Source organism: Lissotriton helveticus, chromosome 3_1, assembly GCF_964261635.1.
Source record: "Lissotriton helveticus chromosome 3_1, aLisHel1.1, whole genome shotgun sequence".
In the NCBI taxonomy this organism is placed as follows: Eukaryota; Metazoa; Chordata; class Amphibia; order Caudata; family Salamandridae; genus Lissotriton; species Lissotriton helveticus.
Window position 1 is genome coordinate 36,209,701 of NC_136061.1, and position 18,711 is coordinate 36,228,411.

Consider the following 18,711-nt stretch of genomic DNA (forward strand, 5'->3'; position numbering starts at 1 on the left):
GCTAATCATCAACTGCAAGAGGTCATCGAAGCATATACCGTACTCCACTACAGACAATTAGGGTGTGGCTGAGGGAGAGGAATTGAGAATGAGATTAATGATATTAAGGAAGACCTGATCCCTTCTATGGGCAAGCATAAGTCAATCAATCGGGTTTGTAATGCGTGCTATTCACCCATGAGGTTCTCAGGGCGCTGAGGGGTTGCAGTCTTGATACTTCTAGACTGATGGACAGCAATTAACCACACAGTGCTGCTGGAGTCACTAGAAAACAGGTCCATCATCACCAGTTCAGCCCTTGATTGCTTACAAATTACAATGGCTCCGCCCTATTTTTTTTATTATAGGAAGAATATCTCCAACTCTGCATCCAGCTGGTCAGCCTTGACGCATGAAACTAAATTGTTAGAGGCCTAAAACTAACTAATTGGGTATAAAACACAGCATTCTTTGTCTCAATGACATGACCAACATTCTGTCTGCTGTTCTTCTGGACAATTAGTTTGGGGGTCACCAAGTCTTACTCAGCCAATAAAGAACCACGAGCATGTAAGCTGAAAAAAGGAATCATATTTCACCTGCCCTCAAATAACTTCATTGTCTTTCAGTGCTGCAAATATTAATACTTGTTTGCAGTCTTTGGATAACGGGAGGGTCGTGGCTTCAAATTGTTACAATTTGTTACCCACAAACAAAGACTGTCCAGCAGAATTGTTCAAGCAAAATCAATTACAAGAAACACAGAGGGGGTGGATCAAGAACTGGTGACCAACTTTGGATAGCACGGTGCATAGGTTTGAGGGGGATTCTCAGTTTGGCTGTATTCTAGAAAAAAAAGATAAACTCTGCCTATTTAAAAAGGCTTTCCCATCTCTCCGTGAAGCTTCCAGGACAACCTTCCCCCTCATCAGGGATAGGGCCCAGAAATGAACAAAGAGATCACAGAGGAGTAGGGTATCTGAGTAACTAATGGGTGATTCCCAACCCAACCCACCTCTGTTAAAGTTCACCCACCACTGTGAATTGAACATGTCGTTCACCCTCAACCACACTTCAGCATGCCTCCATCCACAAGATACACTTAACAGAATCTTTAAATGCATTTATTAATTAATAAGTAAAGTCATCCATTAGGTTTCCGTTGGAAATCAAAAATCTCATAGCAAACCCACAGTGCAGCTGCTCATAACAGAGATCTAACTGAACACATACAAGTTAGGAGATGGATCTTACAGTGCTGTAAATAATAATACTTGAATGAATGAATGAAAAAGTATTTCTATAGCGCCTAACTACCCGGAGGCCTCGCAGCGCTTTAGGAAGAGAAAGCAGAGCACAACAGATTTCACCACTTAAAAGGGCAATCCAAACAGGTGTGTTTTTAGAAGCTTGCGAAAAGTCAACAGAATGCGGTTCTCTCGCAAAGCTTGAGGAAGAGAGTTCCACAATTTAGCAGTGAATGAGAAGGAGCGTCCTCCCCATCTTGCCTTCCTCATTTTCTTGGGAGCGGCAAGATGTAGGGAGCTAGAGCGTAGAGCTCTCGGCGGCATATAAGGTGTTAGTAATGGATGAAGGATTGCAGGGCCAGTTTTCCACATGACTTTATGTGCAATGCACATAGCCTTCAATTGTATTCTGGCAGCCATGGATAGCCAGTGAATCTGTCGGAGGGCTGGCCTTGCCGACTGCCACCGTGGGACCTGTAGAAGCATCCTTGCTGCGCTATTCTGGACCACTTGCAGTTTGTTTACTGTAGCCTGTGGGGCTCCTAGATACAAAACATTTCCATAGTCCAGCCGGGACAATATAAGGGCCTGGACCATTATTCTTCTCGCTTCAAAAGGAAGAAGGGGAATGATTTTGCGGAGCATTCTTAGCAGCCCATAGCAGGTTGATGAAAGCATAGTGGCCTGGTGTCCGAAATTGAGCGAGTTGTCAAGCCAGACGCCTAAGCTCTTTATGTGTGACTTTGGGGAGGGAGCTGGACCTAGGCAAGACGGCCATATGGGGACAGAGATAGAGGGGGAGGAATTTCCTAGTAACATAATCTTTGTCTTATCGCCATTAAGGCGGAGGTAGAAACACTCCATCCATTTGGCCACTGCTTCAAGGCAGGGAGCCAGCGTGCAAGACGGTCCCTTGTCGTGGTGGAGAGATACCACCAACTGGGTGTCGTCTGCGTAGCTGACGATCTTAATGCCAAATGGATGAATGATCCTCGCCAGTGGCCGCATATACACATTGAAGAGCGTCGGACTTATGGCCGAGCCCTGTGGAACCCCACATTCCAGAGGTAAACTGGAAGAGGCCACGTCCCCCTCAAAAACCTGGAAGTGGCAGTTGCTGAGGAAGGAGGAAAGCCATGCCAGTGCAGCGCCTGTCACCCCGACATTTTTGAGTCGGTCGGTCAGGATGGTGTGATTGACCGTATCGAACGCTGCACTTAGGTCTAAAAGGATAATGGCAGCCGTTCCCCCTTCATCTACCAGCTTCCTCGCTTCTTCATTTCCCATCAGCAGGGCTGTCTCCGTCCCCTGATGTGGCCGGAAGCCAGTCTGCGTGGCATCTAGCAGACTGTTGGATTCTAGATGGTCAACCAAGATGTTATTAATATGCTTCTCCAACAGTTTGCTCAGCCAGGGCAGAAGCGAGATTGGACGGTAGTTGGAAAGGTTAGATTGATCTAAACTAGGCTTTTTCAGTAGCGCTTTAACCATCGCACATTTCCACATGGGGGGACCGAGCTCGTTGATATAGAGGAATTTAGGATCTCTAAGATAGTTGGCCACACAGAATCAATGGCCGCCCTGAGATATTGGGGAGGTGCAGGGTCCGACGGAGAACCAGACGATACTCTGCTAATGACTTGCTTGCAGTCTTTGGATAATGGGAGGGTCATGGCTTCAAATTCTTACAGGCTCTTTACTCACGAACAGAGACTGCCCAGCAGAATTGTTCAAGCAAAATCAATTACAAGAAAGACAGAGGGGGCCGATCAAGAACTGGTGACCAACTTTGGATAGCAGGGTGCATAGGTTTAAGGGGGATTCTCAGTTTGGCTGTATTCTAGAAAAAAAGATAAACTCTGCCTATTTAAAAAGGCTTTTCTATCTCTCCATGAAGCTTCCAGGACAACCTTCCCCCTCATCAGGAAACGGGCCCAGAAATAAACAAAGAGATCACAGAGGAGTCAGGTATCTAAGTAACTAATGGGTGATCCCAAGCCACCTCTGTTAAAGTTCACCCACCACTGTGGATTGAACATGTCGTTCACCCTCAACCACACTTCAGAATGCCTCCATCCACAAGATACACTTAACAGAATCTTTAAATGCATTTATAAATTATTAAGTAAAGTCATCCAGTAGGTTTCCATTGGAAATAAAAAATCTCATAGCAAACCCACAGTGCAGCTGCTGATAACAGAGATATAACTGAACACATACACGTTAGGAGATGGATCTTACATAGAATGTCTGCAGCATCTTCTCATTACGTAGCGGGTCTGCCACAGTATCTTTATAGTGGACAATTGTTAAATACAGATGTGTTACAGTTAATGCACCTACTTCCTTAATGTTCCCTGTATGTGTTGATTTATTGGTAGTCTATACAGACCAGAAGCTCTTCACTAAAAAACACCTACCCTAAAACAGAAAATAAATACTAAATGGCCGCTGGCCTTTTTTAAAGTTTGGCAACTGTGTCGCCAGCCATTTTCCATGTCAAAGGGCTGCTGGAATACAGATACCGGCATACACAAATCTCTGCAGCTTCAGTGCATCTATAGATGGTTGCTGAGCAGGCACCATGTTTGTTTACCACTCCCAGCATTCATTTGTTTCTGAAACAAATTTCCAAAAAAGGAGCTTATTTCTGAAAATGAAAACAAATAATGGGCAAGATGCTTCCTGCATATGGGGCCATATTTGTTTGGAAATGGAACATCAGTGGCGGTAGCCCACCTTAAAAAGAACGTAGCTGTTGCCACTATGACATGGCAGCTCTGTGGCAGATAGGTTTTCAAGTCAAGGGTTTCCTTTGGCTGTGCCAGTTTATGCTCCCCCACCGGAAACCCATTGGTGTTCCCCAATTCTAAATAAGTTGGGAAAGCCACAAATTTGGTGGGGTAGAGTTTTGGCAATAAACTCTTACTGCAGCCCAGACTCTTGCCAAAGGGCTTTCATAGCAGTACTCACGGCAGTCTGTATTTATGCTTCATCCAACCAAGCTGGCTTCTCTCTTACCTTCTGTGACTGAAGCACAACGATCTTTTTACATTCAGAGACTGTGAACTCGAGCTTTCTGTTGCCAAGGCAGTATTGTGGAATGTGAAGTCTGTCACCATAACTTCCTTCTGTAGTGCTGTGATGAAGGTGATATCTACAAAGATCTTTCCTTGACCGTCCACTTCAGCTGTAGCCCAGAAGAGCTCTTGGACAGGATGGCGAAGAAGCCGAGTGTCTGTGAATCAGAGGTAAGAGGAAGGATCCCTTGGTCAAAAGCGAAACATGTTGTTCTACAGAAAAGGTCTCGGAGATCTATCAATCATTCTTGCCTCAAACAAGTGTTAATCTCTGTGAATAACCTGGGGTTAATTTATCTTCAGTGTTAATCTATCTGAATGTATGGACAGGGTTGCCAGATGACAAAGAATGCCTTTAAAGCTCTATTGGATGGTCTTGATCTGAGGGTAGCAGTTCATTACCCTCTGTCCTTCACTCTTTATAATACTGTGACTTCCAGACTCAAGGTAGCAGTCAGCCAACTTCAAATATTTAGGCATTTAGGATTTTTAGGTTTGGATAACTCAGCCAGCAAGATCGCTCAGCGAGTTGAGTATTCTCTGCTGGCATCTTTTGCAACTGGCCAGTCAAGGACAAAGTAGCGTTTCATCCATCCAGAGGTGCTAAATTGGGTAATACTAACATCTGTTTTTCATCCTTTGATAATCATTAATATTCTTAATCTGCAAGAAACAGTTAGTTATAGATTCTTTACTGTGAGAAGTTGGCCTGATATATAATGTTCACTATTCTAGTGAGCACTTTGTATCAGTCCAAACAACCCTTATTGATGATTGGTTGTAAGTCAACCTTATAGACCAGCTATCCTAGTAGCATGGATACGAGCAGTCTAAGGCTAATACTCTAGAGGGCGTGTTAAGCCAGCTGTTTTACCATCACATTACCCCTTGAACACCAAGTGAAAGGACACCACACAAGTTGTTATGAAAATAAACAGATATTTATTTATAACAAGACTACCCTGAACTCTTTATGAGTCAGGGAGCTAAGCACACAACAAAACTCTTAAGAAAATACTTTAAGTCGCACAATTTACACAAATGCCCTAGGGGCACGAAAAACCATATATTACAAAAGTGGAATGTGAATTACTAGCAGGTAAGTAACTATTCTCATAGACTTAGGAATCGCTAGGCCTACAATGCTAAACCCTTGGATTAGATGCAGGAGGCCTGTGGACGTCGTGTGCAGAGTGGGAACTCTCACGCGTAAGGCGGGAAAAAGTCTATGGAGGCTAGTAGTTGCAAAGTTACTGTTCTCGGGCGAACCCGACTAGGTGGGTCGAAAACAAGAGTGGATCCGAACACTTGGAGTGTTGGACTATGCTGGAGCACTGGAGTACTTGGTTTACCTAGCCCAGGGGCTGCGGCTGCATAGGGTGCAAGTTGCGTCGGAAACTCTCCTTGAAGAACCAGGAGCCTGAAGAAAGGAGTTGCTGGCAGGCGGCCATCGAAGAAAGTTTGTGGTGATCCAAGCCTGGATCAGGGAAGAAGAAGACCTGAAAGCAGAGGGGACCAAGTTCTGAATCACTAGCCAGTGATTTAGGTGGGCACCAGAGTGGCACCGGACGAAGTCACCTCGACCAGGTGAGTGGGCGCTTCTGGGCTCTGCAGTCTCTCGGACCAGGAGGCGTTGTCGGCGACCAGGATGGAGGTGCGAGCTGTCACACGAAGGTATCTGCTTCTGACGTCACTGGACCCAGGATTGGGGCAACAAGTCTTGGCAAATGCAAGGCCCACGCGGTGGACCTAAGATGGCGTCTGGAGTGGACCAGGAGGGTCCAGGGTGCTTCTCTGATGGAGGGAAGCAAAGGCCAGTCTGGTGCAACCAGACCAGCGGTGTTTGTCGGTGAAGTTCGTCGTCAGAGGGTCACTAGCCAACGGGCAAGTGACCTGGACAATGCGGTGAGCAGCAAAAAGCAGAAGGGCCCCACGCAGATCTCGTGGATGCAGGGGGGCTGGACTTCGGTGCTGGAGCTGCTCAGGGTCGGGGCTTCTCTTACCCCAAAGCACTCAGTCGAGGGTCACTCGGTGGTCGTGCTGGACAAGCGTCGTGCAGTCTCTGAAGATGGCCGGTCCCTCGAGGTCTCCTCACACCCATGGATCACAGCTGGGCTGATGATGTAGGTTGAGGTCAGAGGTGCCAGGGAAGCCGGTTCTCGTCGTGCTGGGCAGTCTTGATCCGGAGGAGAGACTTACAGCAGACCGCGATGCTTGGTTGGTGCCTGCTGCTGCAGGGTGACTACTCCTTAGTCACAAGGGAGAAATCTTAGGAAGAGTCTTGAGTTCCTCTCGTAGAAAGTCGGTTCAGGATTCAAAGATTGATCTAGTTTGGAAGGGGGCCAGCTCCTGCCTTTATCCTGAAAAAGGGGGCTGGCACGCGACTAAGTCCTGCCCTATGGGTGGGACCAGGAGGGGGGTGGTTACACCCCTCTCCCTTGGCGGGCTTTTCCCCAGAGCAGGGGCTGGAGTGCCCCTGGAACTGGTTCAAGCCGGCCTATGCACAGTGAGCACCGGGGTGCCACTTGCAGTCACCTTCCTCTAAAGCCCTGCCTACCTAGGATACACAAAATCCTGTCTGGGACGGTGCTGGCACCGCCCCTGACAGGAAACCCTTTGTCCTTGCCTCCTGCTCTGGGAGGACTCCCAGCAGCAGGAGGGCAGACTTGTGTCTCGGTGGCAGCATCCATTTTGTGGAGCTAAGGCTATGTCTGACTTTAACCGGGGTTACAGGTTACCAACATGTCGTGTCCCTCTAGAAGGGTGGAATGCTAACCCCGTCGCCAGAATTGGCGAGGGGTTAGTATTCCAATTCGTATGACACCTTACTCGACATGTTTTGATAAAGCGATACCAGAGTTGGCATATAACCGCGAGGATTATAATGCACTTAAGAATATATGGTATGCGATATCATGGAAACGGCTAAGGGATGGATCCCGAAAGCCGCAGACAGGCTCAGCTCATGCCAGAGCACTATCTCACACGATTCCAAGCACTCTGCCTTCAGGATTGTCAAGGCCTGCCATAGGAGTGACTGATAGGAGATCTGTGTGCCCATTTAGGTTTAGATATAGGAATACTATATCTAAAGCAAAGGGTGTGTACACCACCTTGCCCCAGCTGTCAAGCAGCCAGTTGTGTCTGTTTTAGTTAGTCAGCGCAGGGGTGGCATAATACAAGCTGCAGCCCCTGGGAGACCTCTGGGTACACCTCTGCCCTGGTTACAGGGACACAAGAGAGGGCCCAGTGCCAATTCAGTACCTGGGTACAATTTGGAATAGAGAGAACAGCTAGGCTGTGGGTCTGATTAGCAGGCCCACAGCCAGGGAAAGTCGTAAACCAGTGAAGCAAAAAGCAAAAATCTGGGTGATCATAGGATTGCAGACCCTACTCTCCTACATGACCCCCCCCCCAAACTTTGGGTCAATAAGATAACCTTGACCAGGTGAGTCTTCTTGCTCTAAGTGGAAATACCTGGAGAGCCCATCAGCATTGCCATGATCAGTACCAGGTCTATGCTCCACTGTAAAATCCATCCCCTGTAGGGAAATGGACCACCTAAGTAGTTTGGGGTTTTCACCCCTCATCTGATTGAGCCATAAGAGGGGCTTATGGTCGGTCTGAATCTTGAAGTGAGTGCCAAACAAGTATGACCTCAACTTCTTCAGGGCCCAAACCACAGCAAAGGCCTCCCTCTCAATAGCTGACCAATTTTTCTCTCTGGGGGTCAGCCTTCTGCTAATAAAAGCAATGGGCTGGTCGTTACCATCAAAATTCAGCTGTGATAGAACAGCTCCCACACCCAACTCAGAAGCATCTGTTTGGACAATGAATGTTTTGGAGTAGTCTGGACTCTTTAGGATAGGTGCTGTGCACATGGCCTGCTTTAGTTCATTGAATGCTTTCTGACAGCTTGCTGTCCACTGAACTTTCTTTGGCATCTTCTTACTTGTCAGGTCATTAAGTGGTGTCACAATGGACCCATAATTCTTGACAAATTTCCTATAGTAACCAGTCAGGCCCAAGAAAGCTAGAACCTGAGTCTGGGTGGTTGGAGGAGCCCAGTCCTGGATGGCCTGTATCTTGCTCTCCAATGGCTGAACCTGGCCTCCACATACAAGGTGGCCCAGGTATACAACCTGTGTCTGCCCTATCTGGCACTTGGTGGCCTTGATAGTGAGGCCTGCCTTTTGCAGAGCCTCTAACACTTTCCTCAGGTGGACCAGGTGATCCTCCCAGGTGGAACTAAAGACAGCTATATCATCAAGATATGCTGCCCAGAAGTCATCCAACCCAGTGAGAACTTGATTCACCAGCCTTTGGAGGGTGGCAGGTGCATTTTTCAAACCAAAGGGCATTACCACAAATTGATAATGCACACCAGGGGTAGAAAAAACTGTCTTGGGCTTGGCCTCCTCAACTAACCTGATTTGCCAATACCCAGCTGTCAGATCAAATGTGCTTAAGTAGTTGGCAGAAGCCAATCTATCAATAAGCTCATCTGCTCTTGGGATTGGGTGGGCATCAGTCTTAGTGACTGCATTGAGTCCTCTGTAGTCTACGCAAAACCTCATCTCTTTCTTACCACCCTGGGTGTGAGGCTTTGGCACTAGAACTACTGGGCTAGCCCAAGGGCTATCTGAGGGCTCAATGACTCCCAGCTCCAACATTTTCTGCACCTCTGTCTTGATGCAGTCTCTGACATGATCAGGCTGTCTGTAGATTTTACTCTTGACAGGCAGACTGTCTCCAGTGTCAACTTCATGGGTACACCAATCAGTTTGGCTGGGTGTCAGAGAGAACATATGTCTGAAGGATTGCAGAACTTGTCTACAATCCTGTTGCTGATGCTCAGAGAGGCTGCCACAAAAGACAACATCATCTACTGACCCATCATCAGGATTCTGAGTGAGCAGGTCTGGGAGAGGGTCACTCTCTTCCTCCTGTCCCTCATCTGTGGCCATGAGCAAGCTCATGTCCTTCCTGTCAACATATGCCTTGAGCCTGTTCACATGGAGCACCCTGATTGGGCTCCTGGGAGTTCCAAGGTCCACCTGGTAGGTGACCTCTCCCTTTTGCTCAATGATTGTGTGGGGCCCAGACCATTTGTCTTTGAGTGCTGCTGGGGCCACTGGCTCCAGCACCCACACCTTCTGTCCAGGCTTGTACACAGTCAGGACAGCCTTTTGGTCATGCCAAGCTTTTTGGAGTTCTTGGCTGGCCTCAAGGTTTTTGGATGCCTTTTCCATATACTCAGCCATCCTGGAGCGGAGACCAAGTACATAGTCCACAATGTTTGTTCCAGGCTTTTTGAGAGGTCTCTCCCATCCTTCCTTCACCAAACAAAGGGGTCCTCTTACAGGATGCCCAAACAGAAGTTCAAAAGGGTTGTAGCCAACCCCCTTCTGTGGGACCTCTCTGTCAGCAAACAAGAGGCAGGGTATCAGGACATCCCATCTTCTCCTAAGAGGTTCAGGTAGTCCATGAATCATCCCTTTTAGGGTCCTGTTGAATCTCTCAACAAGCCCATTGCACTGTGGGTGATAGGGTGTAGTGAACTTGACTTGTAGTTGACACCACATTCCTTCCACATTGCAGTCAGATATCCTGACATGAAGTTTGTACCTCTGTCAGAGACAACCTCCTTAGGGAAGCCCACTCTGGAGAACACTCCAATTAGGGCTCTTGCCACAACAGGTGCTGTAGTGGTCCTAAGGGGAATAGCTTCAGGGTACCTGGTGGCATGATCCACTATCACCAGTATAAACTTGTGCCCTGATGCTGTCTGGGGTTCCATTGGACCAACAATGTCAATCCCCACTCTCTCAAAGGGTACCCCCACCACAGGTAGCGGTATGAGGGGGGCCTTTGTTGTGCCACCTGATTTGCCACTGGCTTGGCACGTTACACAGGAGCGACAAAACTCCTTGGTATCTTCACTCATGTGAGGCCAGTGAAAGTGTGTGACAAGCCTGTCCCACGTCTTTGTCTGGCCTAAGTGACCTGCAAGGGGAATTTCATGGGCCAAGGTAAGAAGGAAACCTCTCTGAGACAAGGGGATGACCAGCCTCCTGGTCGTACCAGGCTTGGGGTCTCTTGACTCAGAGTAGAGGAGTCCATCATCCCAGTATACCTTGTGGGTACCTGTGGCATTCCCAGCAGCCTCAGCAGCAGCCTGCTGTCTGAGGGGTTCAAGTGAGGGGCAGTCCAACTGTGCCTTACCCAGGTCTGCTCTGGAGGGTCCCCCTGAGCCCAGAAACTCAACCTGATCAGGTTCAAGTTCTTTAGGCTCAGTTTCCCTCAGTTCCTTGAGATCAGCCTCCTCAGAGACTTGATCCTCAACCTGGGGCAAGGGGGAAGGCAATGCCTTAACCCTACTGCTCCTTCTCTTGGGAGGTGTCTGGTCCATTGTTACAGGATCCAGCACCTGTTCAGTGGGGCATTTCTTTGCCTGTGACCTAGTCACAGCAAGCACATGTGCTGGCAAGCCTAACATTTCCATGTGAGTCCTCTGCTCCACTTCTGACCATAGGGATGTTTCCAAATCATTGCCCAACAGACATTCTACTGGGAGGTCTGAACTAACCACAACCTTCTTTGGGCCACTTACCCCTCCCCAGGAGAAATCAACAACTGCCATACTATGGTGGGTAGTGACATTGCTGGCATTGGTCACTAGGTACTCTGGACCTAGCATGATCTGTCCAGGGTCCACAAAGTTAGGTGTCACCATTGTGACACTGGCACAAGTGTCCCTGTAGGCCTGAGCCATTTTTCCATTTATCAAAGGTGTCTGCCTGTATTTGCCCAAAGTATTGGGACTTGCATCAGGGGATATATCCACATCCCCTGTACAGACAAGGACAGCCTGAGTGAGTGTGCCAACTAAGTTGTCAGACCCCTCAGTTCCCAAGGTTAACCCAACTATACTCTTGGGAGGAGCACTACCACTACTGACTGTACTAGGGGGTGCAGTTCCCTTAGGGGCTGTAGTGGTAGGAGGTTGCCTTCCTCTTTTGGTGCACTCACTAAACCAGTGAGACTTACTTTTACAGTACTGGCACCACCTTTTTGACTGGCCTTCTGGAGTCTTCTTTTTCTGCTGTGAAGCCTGACCCCCACCCTCTTTGGTTTGTTGGGGACCTGTTGAAGACTTCTGGTCATTTTGTTCACTCTTGGTATTACCCTTCTGGTCTGCTTTCTTCTGACCACCCTGGTTCTGAGTCTGGTTTTGCTTGATCCTTGTTCTGACCCATTTGTCTGCCTTCTTTCCCAGGTCATGGAAAAGTCAGATCTGAATCAACAAGGTGCTGGTGCAACAACTGGTTCTGACAGTTATTTAAAATCTGTTCTCTCATCATAAGATTATACAATCCTGTGTAATCAGTAACCTTGCTACCCAGCAACCAGCCCTCCAAAGCCTTAGTGGCACAATCCACAGAGTCAGACCAGTCCTGAGACTGAGTTTTCTGGGTGTCTCTGAACAGCAACCTGTACTGCTCAGTTGTTAAGCCAAACCCATCAACCAGTGTATTTTTCAGGACCTGGTAATTGTTAGCATCCTCAACTCTAGTAGTGAGGAGCTTATCTCTACCTTTGCCATCAAAGGAGAGCCACAGTATAGCTGCCCACTGACTTTGGGGAATGCACTGCACAGTGCAGGCCCTCTCCAAAGCAGCCATCCATTTCTGGATGTCATCCCCTTGTTTAAAGGGGGGCACTATCTTTGTCAGGTGTTTAGTATCTAAACCCTTCTCTTTTTCTCTTGGGAGATTGCTGCCGCCAGTGGGAACTACCCCACTCATCTGCTGCTCTCTAGCAAAGGCAAGCTTCTCTTTGGCCAGGGCAAGTTCTTCCCTTTCAATCCTCAGATTGGCCTGCCTCATCCTAGCTTCATGCTCTATTCTCTGAGGGGAAGTCAATCTCCTCTGGGGAGAATTCCTCCTTCTCTGAGAAGAGGCATTGGAGTGCAGAGATCTATTGGAGTCCCTAGAAAGAGATCTATCTCTCCTAACTCCAAGGTTAGGCCTTATTAGGGTCAGTACTGGGGGTCCCCCAGTTCCTTGCCTAAGTAGGTCTAAGTTGGCCCTAGTAAGTCTGCTGACTACTTCAGACCTCTTGTCTGCCTCATCCCCAGAGACTTCCTCTTCTTCCTCCTCCTCAACTGCATTTTCATCAGTGTTGAGGAGGTCTGGATCACCAAGGTCACCTTCCAGGGCTGGCATATTCCCATCTAGCTGAGAAACTTTCCTAGCATCATATGTCTCTAAGAGACCTATCAGAAAGGGAATGGTGGGGTTAGACCCCTGTTTCAGTTTCCTGGAGGTACACACTTGTCTCATCTCCTGGAAACTGAGAGCTGCATATCTTGATTTGACCTGTGGAGGGTCAATGACCACTAGGGGAGTCTCTGAAGACTCTCCTTGGGTAGACATGCTTTTCTAGTGAGGTGTAAGTGGTGCACTTACCTACACTATTTGTTTGCCTACTGATCCCTTGCTAGAGTTGTAGTTTAGGGTGTGCTAGGCCCTAGGAGCTACAACAGCTGGTTCAGTAGAACTCAGAGTATTCTAAGCTAAGTTATATGTACCTTAGTACTTATGTGATCTTTCAAATGATATTCTTAGGATATGTGTGGTAAAACAACAGCAAGCTCAAATCCCAACCGCTGCTCACCAATGTGAGAAGTTGGCCTGATATATAATGTTCACTATTCTAGTGAGCACTTTGTATCAGTCCAAACAACCCTTATTGATGATTGGTTGTAAGTCAACCTTATAGACCAGCTATCCTAGTAGCATGGATACGAGCAGTCTAAGGCTAATACTCTAGAGGGCGTGTTAAGCCAGCTGTTTTACCATCACATTACCCCTTGAACACCAAGTGAAAGGACACCACACAAGTTGTTATGAAAATAAACAGATATTTATTTATAACAAGACTACCCTGAACTCTTTATGAGTCAGGGAGCTAAGCACACAACAAAACTCTTAAGAAAATACTTTAAGTCGCACAATTTACACAAATGCCCTAGGGGCACGAAAAACCATATATTACAAAAGTGGAATGCGAATTACTAGCAGGTAAGTAACTATTCTCATAGACTTAGGAATCGCTAGGCCTACAATGCTAAACCCTTGGATTAGATGCAGGAGGCCTGTGGACGTCGTGTGCAGAGTGGGAACTCTCACGCGTAAGGCGGGAAAAAGTCTATGGAGGTTAGTAGTTGCAAAGTTACTGTTCTCGGGCGAACCCGACTAGGTGGGTCGAAAACAAGAGTGGATCCGAACACTTAGAGTGTTGGACTATGCTGGAGCACCGGAGTACTTGGTTTACCTAGCCCAGGGGCTGCGGCTGCATAGGGTGCAAGTTGCGTCGGAAACTCTCGTTGAAGAACCAGGAGCCTGAAGAAAGGAGTTGCTGGCAGGCGGCCAGTGAAGAAAGTTCGTGGTGATCCAAGCCTGGATCAGGGAAGAAGAAGACCTGCAAGCAGAGGGGACCAAGTTCTGAATCACTAGCCAGTGATTTAGGTGGGCACCAGAGTGGCACCGGACGAAGTCACCTCGACCAGGTGAGTGGGCGCTGCTGGGCTCTGTAGTCTCTCGGACCAGGAGGCGTTGTCGGCGACCAGGATGGAGGTGCGAGCTGTCCCACGAAGGTATCTGCTTCTGACGTCGCTGGACCCAGGATTGGGGCAACAAGTCTTGGCAAATGCAAGGCCCACGCGGTGGACCTAAGATGGCGTCTGGAGTGGACCAGGAGGGTCCAGGGTGCTTCTCTGATGGAGGGAAGCAAGGGCCAGTCTGGTGCAACCAGACCAGCGGTGTTTGTCGGTGAAGTTCGTCGTCAGAGGGTCACTAGCCAACGGGCAAGTGACCTGGACAACGCGGTGAGCAGCAAAAAGCAGAAGGGCCCCACGCAGATCTCGTGGATGCAGGGGGGCTGGACTTCGGTGCTGGAGCTGCTCAGGGTCGGGGCTTCTCTTACCCCAAAGCACTCAGTCGAGGGTCACTCGGTGGTCGTGCTGGACAAGCGTCGTGCAGTCTCTGAAGATGGCCGGTCCCTCGAGGTCTCGTCACACCCACGGATCACAGCTGGGCTGATGATGTAGGTTGAGGTCAGAGGTGCCAGGGAAGCCGGTTCTCGTCGTGCTGGGCAGTCTTGATCCGGAGGAGAGAATTACAGCAGACCGCGATGCTTGGTTGGTGCCTGCTGCTGCAGGGTGACTACTCCTTAGTCACAAGGGAGAAATCTTAGGAAGAGTCTTGAGTTCCTCTCGTAGAAAGTCGGTTCAGGATTCAAAGATTGATCTAGTTTGGAAGGGGGCCAGCTCCTGCCTTTATCCTGAAAAAGGGGGCTGGCACGCGACTAAGTCCTGCCCTATGGGTGGGACCAGGAGGGGGGTGGTTACACCCCTCTCCCTTGGCGGGCTTTTCCCCAGAGCAGGGGCTGGAGTGCCCCTGGAACTGGTTCAAGCCGGCCTATGCACAGTGAGCACCGGGGTGCCACTTGCAGTCACCTTCCTCTAAAGCCCTGCCTACCTAGGATACACAAAATCCTGTCTGGGACTGACAGGAAACCCTTTGTCCTCCTGCTCTGGGAGGACTCCCAGCAGCAGGAGGGCAGACTTGTGTCTCGGTGGCAGCATCCATTTTGTGGAGCTAAGGCTATGTCTGACTTTAACCGGGGTTACAGGTTACCAACATGTCGTGTCCCTCTAGAAGGGTGGAATGCTAAACCCGTCGCCAGAATTGGCGAGGGGTTAGTATTCCAATTCGTATGACACCTTACTCGACATGTTTTGATAAAGCGATACCAGAGTTGGCATATAACCGCGAGGATTATAATGCACTTAAGAGTATATGGTATGCGATATCATGGAAATGGCTAAGGGATGGATCCCGAAAGCCGCAGACAGGCTCAGCTCATGCCAGAGCACTATCTCACACGATTCCAAGCACTCTGCCTTCAGGATTGTCAAGGCCTGCCATAGGAGTGACTGATAGGAGATCTGTGTGCCCATTTAGGTTTAGATATAGGAATACTATATCTAAAGCAAAGGGTGAGTACACCACCTTGCCCCTAGCTGTCAAGCAGCCAGTTGTGTCTGTTTGGTTAGTCAGTCCAGGGGTGGCATAATACATGGCGCAGCCCCTGGGAGACTTCTGGGTGCACCTCAGCCCTGGGTACAGGGACTTGGAGAGGGCCCAGTGCCAATTCAGTACCTGGGTACAATTTGGAATAGAGAGAACAGCTAGGCTGTGGGTCTGATTAGCAGGCCCACATCCAGGGAAAGTCGTAAACCAGTGAAGCAAAAAGCAAAAATCTGGGTGATCATAGGATTGCAGACCATACTCTCCTACATTTACCTTAAAATTACTCCCACGCGTCAGACTGGATCCGGAAAGTTTTTCGTCAGCAGTACCCCTGCGCATCGTAAGGTGGCTCCAGTCAGCTCCGCGTTCGCCGTTGGCGTCGTGGTAGCCAGGATGATGTCGCTCTAGCTACTTAGACTCCGCGCTTGCACGCTGACATCAGTTCTTTCCTTTTCTGCCCGCCAGCAAGCGCAGATCCTGAGAGAGCGGTACCCATGGTCACTTTTTGACTGACTTTTTTGCGATTTTTTGTCGACTTCGTTTTTGAGTCTATCATCAACTCCTGCTGCACAAGGGATGCCCGGCGTCAAGGCCTGCGGTTCCTGTTCCCGACTGATGTCGGTGACGGATCTACACCGCGAGTACCTCTTCTGCTTGGAGTGCGACCATGACCCCAAGTCATGCTCTGACTGCCAAACTATGGCCCGAAGTCGTTGTGGGAGCGGTCCCGAAAGCTACTTGAGGCCCGGCAGTCGGCTCCGCGTTATTCAAGGTCTCGGTTGCATGGGAGATCGAGGGACCGATCATGGAGCTATCACCACTTCTTGTCTAAGTCTTCACACTCAGGGTCAGGCAAGTCAAAGCACAAGAAGAAGTTGAAGAAGCATCATCGCTCTTCGACTTCCCCTTGTCCTTCGGCCCGCGCGGTGAAGGGTGCTAGTGGTGCCCCTTCCACGGGTCTGCGTGCAGAGGCTTCAGGGTCCACTCTGGCCTTACCTTCCTTCCCAGGACTGGGAGCGACCCCTGCCCAGCTTCGTCAGTTTTACAAAGTGATGCATGCCATCTTTGAGCAGCCCGACTCTGCTGGTGTGCCTTCGAGGCCCGCAGACTTATCTGGGGGCATTAGGCCTTCGGCGCCTGCGGCTCTGGCCTCGGCACCACAGGGCCCCCTTGGATCCAAGCCTGGATCCACATCGACGCTGGTCGACTTTATTACACCTTCACCTGCGCAGATTCCACTGGCACCACGTCCGCAGACGATGCTAGCTAGACATCCAGCCAGCGCTTCCACCCCGATGTGGATACGGATCCGGACCAGCGTTGATGGGTACTTTTGTGCCTCAATTCCAGCCTGGCCAATTTCAACCAGTTTGGCAGCCAGAGGAGGGTGAGTAAGACTGGGAGGGGTCTGGTGACCCTTTAACTAACCAGTTGCAGTACTACCAGGACTGGAGAGAGGAACTGGGGGATGCCAGTGGTCTGGACACCTCAGAGGAGGGAGCGTCTTACACAGTGGTGTTTCATAGGGCAGCCGAGGCCCTGAACCTCAAGCTACCTACTGTGGCAGTAAGGTCTAACCTCCTGACAGAGATGCTTCAGCTGGCAGCAAGGTCTTCAGAGCGCCTGCTGCTATTTAATGAAGCCCTCATAGACATCCTTTTGGGCACCTGGTCCAGGCCCAACACAGGGGCTCCTGTGGATAGCATGGTTGCCCGACGCAACCACCCTGCCCGGGTGACCCCACTGTCCTCTCCCAACATCCCACCCCCGAGAGCATGGTGGCCGAAGCTTCAACATCCCAGAGCACTTTCTCTAACGGACCACCGGACAGGGAATCTATGAAGCTGGATCAGCTTATGAATGAATTGATTTCTTCCTCCAGCTTAGGGCTGCAGTCGGTAAACTCCACATGCCTGTTGGGCCATTATTCCCACCCTGTGTGGGATATGGTGTCGCAAGTGCTGCCTCAGTGTCCGGAGGAGGCCCAGGCCGTACTCTCTCGTGCTGCTGCCGAGGGGAGGGACGCAGCAAAGTTTGCCATCCGCTGTGGACTGGACACTGCCGACTCACTGGGTAGGAGCATTTCAACGTTGGTGGCTCTTCGCCATTACGCCTGGTTGAGAATGACTGGTTTTTCTGGGGATGTCCAGAACACTGTGACTGACATGCTCTTTGATGGCCGTCGCCTGTACGGCGACAAAGCAGACAGAGCCCTAGAGCGCTTCAAGGACTGTCAAGCTATGGCCAAGTCCTTGGACCTCTCCACCAGGCACCCTGCATGGTCTGCCTTTCACCCCTTTCATGGCCACGGAAGGGGTGCCCCAGTATGTTCCTTTCAGAGCCACAGGCCAGTGCAAGCTGTACAACCTCAGCGCGGCTGGGGACGTGGGTACCACCGATGTGGTTCTGGGGCCAACGGGCGGGCCAGTCCACCAACGCGCCCTCTGCAGCAGCCTCCAAATCCTCCTAGTCCGTCCTTTCAGGCCCATCAAACGCCAGTGCACGGGTAGGAGGATCCTCCACTGGCGCACCATCACATCGGACAGGTGTGTTTTGTAAATAGTCTGAAGGGGCTATTCCCTCCCCTTCGAGACTATTCCTCCAGCCATGCCACCCCAGTACCATCGCATGTCAGGGGATCACCTGGCCCTTCTCCAACAGGAAGTTACGGCTCTCTTGGCCAAGGAAGCCATTGAATGTGTTCCTGCCCCAGAAGTAAGTCGTGGTTGCTAATCCCACTACTCACAGTAGGCCACAAGCACTTCAGTTCATCATGCTCCCCTTTGGCCTTATCAGCGCCTCTCGGTGTTCATGAAAGTGATGTCTGTGGCTGCAGCTCATCTGCACAGATTAGGGGTTCCAGTCTTCCACTATCTCGATGTCTGGCTGTTGAAGGCGGGCTCGCCCCAGGCAGTCGTCTCCCACCTCCAGGCTATGGCCGACCTCCTGCATTCACTGGGGTTCTCCATCACCGTGTTGAAGTCACACCTGACCCCCTCTCAGAAGCTCCTCTTCATCGGAGCGGTTCTGGACACAACGCAGTGTGACTGACAAATAATGTTGTAGATCAAAGGGGAGAGAGTGGGTTGACAACAGCAGAGGAGACAGGCCTTCGTAGCAGGGTACCGCGATCACATTGTTACTTTGATGCACACTGTCTGTACCATCCCATCCGTTGATACATACATTGCATTGTGCTTGTTGTTAAACACCAGTTTGCCCACGGGTCTCTCCCTTCTCCTGCCTAGCCCACAGCGCTGTTAGGGCAGACATCTCTGCAGCCCCCGACGGAGCTGCCGCCCTCTC

General features: G+C 49.9%; 1 protein-coding gene across 4 annotated transcripts in view; it reads left to right on the top strand.

Annotated features, from left to right (window-relative positions):
* The window catches only part of SPEG (striated muscle enriched protein kinase), a 1,484,310-nt gene that overhangs the window by 1,167,534 nt on the left and 298,065 nt on the right, over positions 1–18,711 (top strand). For all 4 annotated transcript variants that reach the window (XM_078679189.1, XM_078679190.1, XM_078679187.1 and 1 more), the window contains exon 23: positions 4,417–4,477. In XM_078679189.1, the coding sequence (XP_078535315.1) occupies positions 4,417–4,477 (61 nt within the window). The remainder of the gene's footprint in view (positions 1–4,416; positions 4,478–18,711) is intronic.